The sequence below is a fragment of the Rhinolophus hipposideros genome (assembly GCF_964194185.1).
Source record: "Rhinolophus hipposideros genome assembly, chromosome: 4".
NCBI lineage: Eukaryota > Metazoa > Chordata > Mammalia > Chiroptera > Rhinolophidae > Rhinolophus > Rhinolophus hipposideros.
In genome coordinates this window covers 82,992,557-83,004,513 of record NC_138050.1, presented here as the reverse complement: position 1 = coordinate 83,004,513, position 11,957 = coordinate 82,992,557, and the positions used below count along the sequence as shown (strand labels likewise).

At 38.9% G+C, this 11,957-nt stretch overlaps 1 protein-coding gene across 1 annotated transcript in view; it reads right to left on the bottom strand.

Moving 5' to 3' along the window:
* DIS3 (DIS3 homolog, exosome endoribonuclease and 3'-5' exoribonuclease) overlaps positions 1–11,908 on the bottom strand; it is a 25,932-nt gene extending 14,024 nt beyond the window's left edge. Inside the window, 6 exon segments of the mRNA XM_081045899.1 lie at positions 126–290; positions 1,048–1,215; positions 6,796–6,869; positions 8,058–8,251; positions 10,792–10,949; positions 11,544–11,908. Coding sequence (XP_080902025.1) covers positions 126–290; positions 1,048–1,215; positions 6,796–6,869; positions 8,058–8,251; positions 10,792–10,949; positions 11,544–11,771 — 987 coding nt within the window. The 5' untranslated portion in view covers positions 11,772–11,908.
* Between the last annotated feature and the right edge of the window lie 49 nt (positions 11,909–11,957).

Here is an 11,957-nt window from a genome sequence, read left to right as displayed (position 1 = left end):
AAACCTACAGAACTGTAATTTTGTTCAATAAATCTGAAAGCAATGAAACTTGTTTCATTTTCTCCAAAGCTAACACATTAATTACACAAAGCTGCACAGACAAAAATTAAAACCTGGTTTCATACAATGCGTTCTCTTTCTTCTTCTTTCTCCACATCATCTTCATTTTGACCTTCATCATGTAAAACCACAGAAGATGGCGCTACCCACTGATTCTTGGGGAGAAGCTCCACACCCACAATATCTTCATGAATAGCTCGGTTTAAATTTTTAAGTCCTTGTATGATTATCTGTGTGAAACAGCAAATGGCATGTGCCCAGTTTTAATGGAAATATGATATTGTCAAGGTTCCCTAACAGCAGGTTAGCTATATTCTGAATATCTCTATGTATCTCTGTTTCTCCTCCTTTATGTATTTTCTTCTTTTACACTGTCCCTTTACTCTACTCTCTTAATTTTTCAGTATCAAATAGAAGAAACATGGTCAGAAAATATGGGTTGTGTTCACGTCTCTGCAGTGACGGTTAGTACAAAGAGACCTTGGGAAAATTTCTTATCCTCTCTAAATCTCAAGAGTCCTGATTGGTAAAGCAAAAAACAAGTACCTACTTTTATAGTCTGGGTTGAAGATGAAATGAAAGGCAGCGTGCCAAACAGTTAGAAGAGCACCTGGCAAATAGTGAGCATCCTCCAAACAACTGCTATTCAAAGACTGTGAAGCCCTCTGGAGCAATTACATGCTTATGTAAATAGTACTTTCCACAACTGGTCATAATATATAAAATAGAGGCATCCTATTTAGTATTATTTGACTGACTAGATTTTTGTTCCTTAAAAGCAGGTTAACAGAAAATTCTTTACTTCAATAGCAGTTTTCTAAAAAAGTGATTAATTTTACTATCTATACTCTCACATAAGAGTCTTCAAGCTGCTAAACTGGAAGGATAAATCACATCTGAATTCTCATACAAAATTTTAAACACTTATCAAAGAATATAATGAACAAAAAGTATTTTAGTGTACAAGGAATTTATTTACACACTTGCCTCTTTATTTTCTTCAGCGTCTCCATGAACCCATACCGTAGCTTCTAAGTAATTCTCCCTGCTGGCTCTAAATGTTCCTTGAAGGTATGTACCAGATTTTATGCCTTGTTGTAGTTTACTTAAGGGAAGATGCTCTGAAAATATTATTTTTCCACTTTCTACTTCATTCTGTGAAATAAGCAAACCAAAAGATGCAGTTAGTATGGTATGTAAGCCCTTCATACGTGCTTAATATATAACTATTATCACTATCAGATAATGTCTTTTAAAAACTATCCACATCATGGTATGTATAACTCCATGAATGAGAGAATACAGCACAGAGAGAAAAAAATGCTTTCTATTCTTAGGGCAACTTACACAAACATTTTAATTTCCTTACATTCAGGTATTGAGCCACAGATGTATGTCACTAAGAAACTCTGCATACCTCCGCTCCCCACCCCAGGTCTCCTAAAATGAAAGTGTGCATTTAAGTGGGCAGATAGTTACGTAAAGGCTAATTTGAAGCCTCAATTCCATGAAAAGACTGGCTACTGAAAGCACAAGAAATGCTACTTTTATTTTGGCTATTTTAAATAGCTAAGCATCTAGGCACGTAGGTTGGGAACTGCCTTAGATCTACTGCAACACCTATCAGGATTCTGGGACTTCAACATCCAAAATCTTGACTGCTTAGCTCCTTTCATTCCCTTCTCCATGACCCACAATTTTCCACCTTCTAAGGAGAGTACTTTGTATCCTCTTTTTATGCTTAACTCTCTAATTTCCCTCTCTTCCTTCCTCACTCAGATGGGTGACCTCAAGGTCCATACTGAGAATCAGAAGCAATCAGTAGAGACCTGCTCGTATTTCATCTTCCCACCAAATCTGTCTACCTACTTGCATCGACACCAAAAACTCAGCTTTCTCTCTTGTAATAATGAATAGAATATTTCTGTTCACTTGGGCACCACAACCATCTCTTCTTCTCCATTCAAGAACTTTTCATGTAGTTATCGTCACATTTCTGTCTCTCTTCTACTGTAATGTTCTCACCATCATTAAACTATGAGCTATTAAGAATAAACAAACAAAATGTGGGTCCATTTCCAGACAGTGGCTGGATCCTCTGTTCCACCTGACACCAAAATGCTATGTAAGTAAGTATGCTCTAGAATAGCTGTGAATCTAATTTTTCACCTGCACTCTCATGAATCCACTACACTCAAGTGTCATCCTTAGCCAAGAATGGAACCATTACTAAAACCATCACTGCCAAGGTCACTAGTAATATATTATCATAGCAAATTCAATGTTCCATTCTCAGTCTTACCAGAATTTTAAGAAATGATCTTTCCTTTCCTGGAACACATCGGCATCCAAATCATTATTCCTTTGTTTTCTGTCCTACTTCACTGATTAGTTTCCTCTGCCAATTTTCCTGTTCCTGATCTCTAAGTCTTGTAGTAGTATCCCAAGGCTCAGTGACAGGCCGTTTCCCTTTATTTATATTTATTCCCTTGTTGCTTCTTCCCATCTTAAAGAAGAAGGGGAAAAAACCCTCTTAATCCCACTTGCTCTGCAAATCCCACTCATTTCTCTTCATCCATGACAATATTCCAAGTGTTACAATACTGTAATTTCTCTCTTCCCATTTTTCCACCTATTCTAGTCAGACTCCTCACTCCCGACTCTGGATAGGTCCGCTATACTGTCATAATGCTAAAATCAATCATGAGTCCTCATTAATTTATCAGCAATATTTGACACAGATGATCACCCCCTTGTCCTTGAAGCATTTTTTTGTACTTGGCTTCCAACAAACTCATACTCACATGGTTTTCCTCTTATATCTCTTTTGCTGGTTCCCCTCATCTTTCTGACTTCCAAACACTGCCGTGCTCAGCCCTTGGAATTCCTCTCTTCTAACTATACTCATTCCCATAGATCAGAGCTGGGCAAGCTAAGTTGCAGGTACCAAGTCTGACCCACTGCCCATACTTGATAAACAAAGTTTTATTGGAACACATCCACACTCAAATTATTTATCTATTTTTGATGGCTGCTTTCATACTACAACAGCAGAGGCTGAGTACTTGCAACAGAGACCATATAGCCTGCAAAGCTAAAAATGTGTACTATCTGATCCTTTACAAAAATGTCTGCCTGGGAAAAATTAGTTGCCAATCCATGTATCTGATAGGGAACTTGTATCCAGAACACATAAAGAACCCTTACAACTCAATAAAAAGACAAATAATGCAACTAAAAAGTAGGCAAAGGATTTGAATAAACATTTCTCCAAAGACAGACACACACGCACGTGTGTGTGTGCGTGCATCTAAAAAGTGCATCTAAAAAGCATCTAAAAACACTCAACACCATTAGTCATTAAGGGAATGCAAATGAAAACTACAGTTATATATCATTTGATACCCATTCGAATGGCTACAATCAAAAACACAAACAATAACATGTATTGCTGATGGTATGGAGAAATTGGAATCCTCATACATTGCTGATGGGAATGTAAACTGGTGCAGCCACCTTGTAAACTGTTGGAAAACAGTTTGGGAGTTCCTCAAAAAGTTAAACATAAAATTACCGTATGACTCAGCAAATCCCTCTGTATATACTTAGGTACATACTGATAAGAAATGAAAACAGACATCCACACAAAAACTTGTACACAAATGTTCATAGCAGCATTTTTCATAACAGCCCAAAAGTGGAAACTAAAATGCCCATCAACTAGCTAATGAATAAATAAAATGTGGCATACCATATACTAGAACATTATTTGGCAATAAAAACAAATAAAGTATTGATATATAGCGTATGTCAGGGAAAACTGTGAAAATATTACGCTAAGTGAAAAAAAGTCAGTCACAAAGGACCGCATACTGCACTATTCCATTTACATGAAATGTCCACAATAAGTAAATTTATATACAGAAAAATCAGTGGTAGGTTAGTTAGGGCAAGAGAAAGGGCATTTCGGGGGGAGATTGGGATCAAGTGGTAACAGATATGGAATTTCTTTGACAGGGGAAGAAAACATTCTAAAATTAGATAATGCTGATGGTTGTGGAATTCTGTGAATATACTAAAAATTGTACATTTTCAACGGATGGGCTGTACGGTGTATGAATTACAACTCGATAAAGCTGTTTAAAAAAAAAATCTGCTAATTCCTGTCCCAAATAATCTCACTTGGCCTTATGGCTTTATATATTCCCTGTATGTTGATGACTTCCAAATTTATGTCTAGTCCTAACCTCCCTCGTGAGCTACGGATTTGTATCCCCAACTACTCACACTATAAAGCTCCTTAGAGCTCTAATGGGTATTTCAAACTTAAGATGTCTAAGATTATACTTGTGATTTTCCACCTAATCCTGCTTTCCCCTTCATCTTGTATGAATAAAGCGATACTATCTACCTAGTCGGTTAGGTAAAATGCCTAGACTCATCCATATTCCCTCAGAGTGCCATCCAACCCATCATCAACTCCTAAAACACCTACAAAATACATCCAATCTCTGAGTTCTCACTACCTCAACTGCTACTACCAAGGTCCAATTTTCTGTCTTCTCTCCCTCAAAGTATTAAAATCTCCTACCTGAGCATCTTGCTTCTAATCTATTCTGAGAGCAGCCAGATGGATATTATTCCCTCGCTCACCAGCTGTCCAGCACTGCACACTACAATCCAGTATTTTCCCAGGACTTATTATATTTATTACTATACTTATTATAGACTACACGATCTGGACCCTCCCTACAGTTCCAACTTCATTACTAACATGTTCTCCCTTGCTCACTCTATTCTAACACTTTCACTGTCCCTGATTTTACCAGCGACTTTGAACTTCCTATTTGCTCTGCACGAAGTACAACTCTTGTACATAGTTCAGCTGAAACGAACCTGTCTCAAAGCAAACCTGCTTAGTTAGCATCCTTCACATCTCGGTAGACATTACGTCTATCACGAAGCCTGGACATCCCAAATCTGGGTTAGGTGCCCTTGCTAAGTATAGTCAGTTCCGCTACAATGCTTGTTTTGAAAACACGAATTGTTCCGATGCAACTGATATATTAGAAAATACTAGGTCAATTTGGAAAATTGCACCAGCTGAAGCAAGCTGCATAGGAATCCACAGAACACATACATACATAGCCTCTCAAACATCTCTCAATTACCTCAGATCACCACACGTGCTATGAGCCACACCGTCTTCATCTAGTGTAACAACTTTCTGTCCAAATTTAGGTAACTGTTTCTCCACCACTTCATAAAGTTTTTGAGTGTGTACCCCTAATCACATTTCCCCACAGGCTCTGTGGTTTTATCACGTGATACTGCATGGCACAGGGAATATGAGGGACACACATGTTGTACTACAACAAAACTGATTGTCATTTCACCATATCCTACACTTACCCTACCACAGTACTTAACCAAATACTACTACCAATGTTCAAGTACTTCTTGATTCTTTTTCGAGATCAGTGCTATTCAAAACAACCTTGTGATGAAGGGAATATTCTTTTGTGATGTCCAGTATGGTAAACACTAGGCACAAGCGGCTATTGAGCACCTGAAAAGTGGACAGTGCAACTGAGAAACTGAATTTTTAACTTGAATTAAATTTAAGCATGCAACTAACTAGTGGCTACATGTTACCGGGAAAGCCTAAATCTGTATTCCAAAAATCAAGTTTAGCTTTTATTTTCTCACTTCCATTTGGTTTTATAAAGTAGCTTGCTGAAAGCAAGCAGGGATGAGAAAAATACCGTAAAGACTGGATGTATGCATTCAGGTCCTATCACAAAAAACCTATTTCTATATTAACAATAGCTACCATTTGGAACAGTACACTTACCCTGGCTATGTGCCAGGCACGGAGATTAGATTTTATTGACGCTACTGTTATTATTCTCATCCAATCCTCGTAACACTATGAAGTCGTTATCGCTAACCACTCTTTACATGTAAGGAAATGAGGGCTCACGAAGTTGAATGATTCCCTCTCAGCATGCCCTCTCACGCCTGCTATTGCAGCGATCTCTTTACTCACCCATCAGCCTCTGATCTGGCACTTGATAACAGCCCATCATCCTACATATCGCTATCAGAGTGCTCTTTCCAATAAATAACATTTCTGATCATTTTTCTACACCCTCCCAGGCACATTTTCATACACCTTTAATTTCTTTTAGCCTGCCATTGTAAAGTAGGGAGCCCAGAATCCTATCTGCTGTCATCTTTTCACCGCAGCCCTTTAGGGAGATCTGCATAAGACAGTTTAAAAATTAGTGACCTATTGGATAAATTCTAGTCCTCATTACCTGGCCTCTCCCCTTCTTGTCTACCTCCTATAACTTCCTTCCTCTTCCTTCAGGATTAATGCTACAGCTATATGCTCTGGCTGCAGTGCGCGCCACTTCTTTATTTGTCAAATACCTACTCCTATTCACAAACTAGCCATGGATTCCTTTATTTATTCATAAAATAAACAGTGCCACCAAGTGCCAGGCCCTACTCAGGCTGCTGAGGATACATCCACACACAGCACTATTTTAGAAAGTCAAGTCTTTCAGGAATGGCATTTTGATAAGCATGTTACAGCCACTCTTGCTGTCTATAACCCAACTCTTATTCCAATTCCAGCTTACCCACCGACATTCCAATTTTTATATGATAACCCAAAGTGGCTATTTTAATATTTTCATTTTTAAGAAACAAAATAAAACTCAAACGTACCCCTTCTTCAGACAAACAAGCAAGACGATCTATGAGTTCAGGGTTATCAGTTAGACTCTTAACATATTCTTCACCTGAAAAATAATTTTTATTGTTCTTGATAAATTCCAGTGTTTTGTTGGTTTTTTTTGTTTTTGTTTTTTGTTTTTTAAGATATGGAGAAACATCAATAATTTTCTTTGTGATGATATATCTGTCAATTCTTGGGGAAAAAAATATATCTTGATGCGGTCATGTCCAAGCAGAGACAGGGGTTCAAATATACGAGGTCTGACGATTAAGTTCACGAACTTGTTACAATGATGTTGCTAACTTTTTTGATATCAGAGGGATTATTCATTATGAATTTGTATCAACTGGACAAACAATTAACCAAGTTTACTATTTGCAAGTGCTGAAAAGGATGTGTGAAAAAGTTAGAAGAAAATGACCTGAACTTTTTGCTAACAATTCATGGCTCTTACATCACGACAATGCACCAGCTCACAAGGCACTGTCTGTGAGGGAATTTTTAGCCAGTGAACAAATAACTGTATTGGAACATCCTTCCTACTCACCGGATCTGGCCCCAAATGGCTTCTTTCTTTACCCAAAGATAAAGGAAATGTTGAAAGGAAAACATTTTGATGACATTCAGGACATCAAGGGTAATACAACATCTCTGATAGCCATTACAGAAAAAAGAATTCCAAGATTGCTTTGATGAGTGGACTAGGCACTCGTGTCGATGCATAGCTTTCCAAGGGGAGTACTTCGAATGTGACCGTAGTGATGATATACAGCAATCCGTTTCTAGGATGAGTTCGCAAACATAATTGTCAGACCTCGTATTAATATTTGTGAGCTTTAATTGTTAAGCCAATTCCAAATGGTGATAGGGAAATTAGCCATTGGGCACCACAACACACTGAGCTTAGAAATGCTGAGGGGGGTGGCCGGTTAGCTCAGTTGGTTAGAGCATGGTGTTCTTAACAACAAGGTTGCCAATTCGATCCCCACATGGGCCACTGTGAGCTGCGCCCTCCACAGCTAGATTGAAACAACCACTTGACTTGGAGCTGATGGGACCTGGAAAAACACACTTAAAGTAAATAAAAGTTCTTTTAAAAAAAGAAAGAAATGCTGAGAAATTTAAAAATGCAAAAATATCACATGAAGTAATATAGGAATATGAAAATATATAAGCGAACTTCTGACCATGGCCTGATGATATTTTTACATGCATTGCAAACATGAATTAGAGTTTCTATATTCAGACTTACAAGTGAAAGCTGGTATTCCTTCTTCTATGGCTTTCTCTTTGTTTTTCCTGTCATTTGTTATGAAGATAACTTGCAGCTGATTCTCCGCTGACAATTTCTTCAAATGTTCATTGTACCATTTTGCTGCTACTCTAATGGCTCTATCATTCCTGTCATTAGAATTTTCTCCCTGTTTTTGTTCTACGTAAGTTTCTCTACATACAAAGGAAAGGAATTTTTAAAAAAAAGCGAAATAAAAATCAATAGAAAGAATATGTAAAACGTCTTAAGATATAAATGCTTAATAACCACTAAACTTAAAGGTCAAGTCAATGGTATACCTTTTACTCTTGAACGTATTCAGATTTGTATCTCAGAGAGGAAATAAATAGTATTCTTATAGTTTTAAGACAACAATTTGCTTGAAAAAAATCATGTTAATAATGGAATAAAAAGGCTAAAATAATTTTATTTCACTAAAAAACAAATTCAAGATCAAAATTTATACTGCAATTGGCATATAAGTTGTGGTTTGTTGAGGGGAAAAACCTATAATAAACCTTTGCAGGTCTAATAATGAGATTTCATCCTAACTGCAGATTAAAGTAATTCCTAAAGGCTATAAATAATATTATTGGTGATTTATAATCATATGATTCTAGTTATTAAATACATAATGCATGTAAATTATCAATGGTAAACATGAAAAAAATGCCAAGGGCTATCTAGAGACTGAAAGACCAGATAAAGATGTGACTGCATACTCCTTCCAAGCCTATCTACTCTGAACTCCCAAATATGTCAGCATAGTCATTTCTTCAAAGTGTTTATCAGGGTTGGCCCGGTGGCTCAGACATTTGGATCTCCATGCTCCTAACTCCAAGGGCTGCCAGTTCGATTCCCACATGAGCCAGTGGGCTCTCAACCACAAGGTTGCCAGTTCGACTCCCAAAAGGGATGGTGGGCTCCGCCCCCTGCAACTAAGATTGAACACAGCACCTTGAGCTGAGCTGCCTCCCAAATGGCTGTTTTTTGGAGCACAGGCTCTCAACCACAAGGTTGCCAGTTTGATTCCTCAAGTCCCGCAACGGATGGTGGGCAGCGCCCCCTGCAACTAAGATTGAACACGGCACCTTGAGCTGAGCTGCCGCTGAGCTCCCAGATGGTTCAGTTGGTTGGAGCGCATCCTCTCAACCACAAGGTTGCAGGTTCGACTCCTGCAAGGGATGGTGGGCTGTGCCCCCTGCAACTAGCAACAGGGACCTGGAGCTGAGCTGTGCCCTCCACAACTAACACGGAAAGGACAACAACTTGACCTGGGAAAAATCCTGGAAGTACACACTGTTCCCCAATAAAGTCCTGTTCCCCTTCTCCAATAAAATCTTAAAAAAAAAAACAACTTTATCAAACTCAAGTTTAAGAACAATAACAAAACTCAGTACAACTTCTAGTGCTTAAAGATAAGATTCAATTTTAAATTTTAGACTTACAATAGTGTTTAGAATCATTTTATTACTCATTAAATGCAAGTGGTAATGCTTTAAGTTTACCAATCAAAAAGTCATAAATTTTTGAATTGGTTTTAGCAAGACTTGAGCAACAGAATCTTAGATGAGATTTGCCCTAATGTCCTAACATCTAAGATTTTTCCTGTCAACCCCAGTATTACTAAACTCTATTCATTGCACTGAAGCTAACAAAGTAACCTGATTAGTAATCTGATGATCATAATACACAAAAACTTGGTCTTTCTGTGTTGAAAAATGATTCTGCTTCTAAATTTCAAGAACAAGTTAGAAATAAGAAGTCTACAAGTGCTTTACTCATGTTCTTACAAGTGTTTGTTTTTTTTTTTAAGTTTGGAATACAAGAATAAAGAAGAGAAAATTGAGTAATTAAATTTTAATTTGCATATTCCAAAGGGATTTCATTACCAGATCTACCATTTAATCCAGTTCTCAGTGAGAGTGATTTTGGCCACTTGGGAACATTTGACAATGTCTGGAAACACTCTGGGTTGTTAGAACTCTGTGGATGGGGGAAGGGTTGCTACTGTCATCTCGTGAGTAGAAGCCAAGATGCTACTAAACGTCCTACGATGCATAAGACAGCCTGCCCACAACAAAGAATTATCCAGTCCAAAATATCAGCAGTGCTAAGGTTGAGAAGCCCTGATCTAATCTACAAAGTATACTAAGATTTAGCATAGATCTATGTAACATAAGAAATCATGATATCCATTTTCTGAGACCACACATTATGTTCAAATATCTTGAATTTGAACCGTAACAAAGAATTCTATTCTTTAACCTTATCTTCCTCAATGTGATCAGTTATATTAGTTTAACTTATAAAAACCCATAAAGAATAAATCTGCTTTATATTTTTAAATCCCCTCTGCAAACTTACATTTTATTAATCTATGTTGGTTATTCACAGATGATACTCCAGGAACTCAGGCAAATCTCATCTGCCAAGGTTCTATTGCTCAACTCATACCAAAAATCAATTCAAAATGACAATATTTTGGAAATAAAAGTACCTACTGTAGCATAGGAGTCAGGAGACCTTCGTTCTAGGTTTGATCGAATCAATGTCTGTGACACCTTAATGAGGTCTACTTAGCATTATCTTCTGTATAACTGTGTAAGAACCTCTAAGTGTGAAACCTATCAGGTATCTTCTGACATCACAAACTAGTGACAGCAGCCTTCCCCCCACCCCAAGGCAGCCAATTCTATGGTTTCTCTTCTACCTATGGTGCTCGTTAGTGAATGTATAAAAATGCTTCTCCAGGTTATTAGTCACATCTCGGATTCGTTTATACACCGGAGCACTTCGATTTCTCACTTCTTGCAGAACTGTTTGTAGCACAATTACATTCCTGATGGAAGGGTCCTCAAGAACATCAATCTTTAAAAAAAAAAAAAGAAAGAAAGAAAAGAAACATTAATTTTTTCTATGTTCACTTATAAATTGTTTCTGTCGAACATAAACCCTGTAGGTTTAAAACACGCTGAAAATAGTACATTAAGGTAAGGAGCTATTTCGCTATAGAAAACCCTTCAGGTCTAGCAGAGAAAAGCACATGTAACCAGACTAATTCCAAAACGTCCCGGAATTAACTCCATAATAAAGAGAGACGTTGGCCCACATGGTTTTAGCTAGCAGGCACTTACAAACGGCCTGGGGGTCGCAGGCTGGAGGCCACAGAAGCCCAGGTCCCCGGCCTCCAGACATTTACAATCCAAGACAAAAGAGACACCAGGAGTTAGAAAATTAACGTATCTAAAATTCTTAAGGCTCCAAGAACTCAAACATAATACGTACAAAGAAAAAAAACCTCTGCCTGGGGGGACACAGGGCAAGGGTCCCGTGGTGTTTGCTTCTCCCTAAGTGCATTGTGTTGCCCAAGACGCGCCTCCTTGGGCCTCAGTTTCCTTATCTGTCACACCCCCTTTTCCAAGGGGGGGCGCGTTGCCCGTGGTTCGCCCCCCGCCAACTCACCTGGTGCAGCAGCACGTTGGTATCAGGCAGCAAGTAGTGCGGCTGCGGGCACAGGCTGCTCCCGCGGTCCAGGGGCTGCGACTCGAGGACCGGCCCCTCGTGCGCACTGCCGCACGCCGCGCACCCAGGCGCCCCGCAGCCGATGTCGTCCCGCAGGTAGTGCTCGCGCACGATCTTCATCACGCCACCCGCCCGCGTCTTTTTTAAGAACGTCTTGGACTTCAGCATCTTGCCTCGCGGTGCGGAATCCCGACTCCGACAGCGTTCTTCCGGCGAAAAGTGTCAAGCTGAGCCCCGTCGCACAACTATACTTTATCCCGACGTTCGCTCCTTCTCACTCCAGGTTCTTAGCACACGCTTCTCGCGGGAAAACGTCGCCACTGACATTGGTTGGCTCTCTGAGGGCTGCGAGGA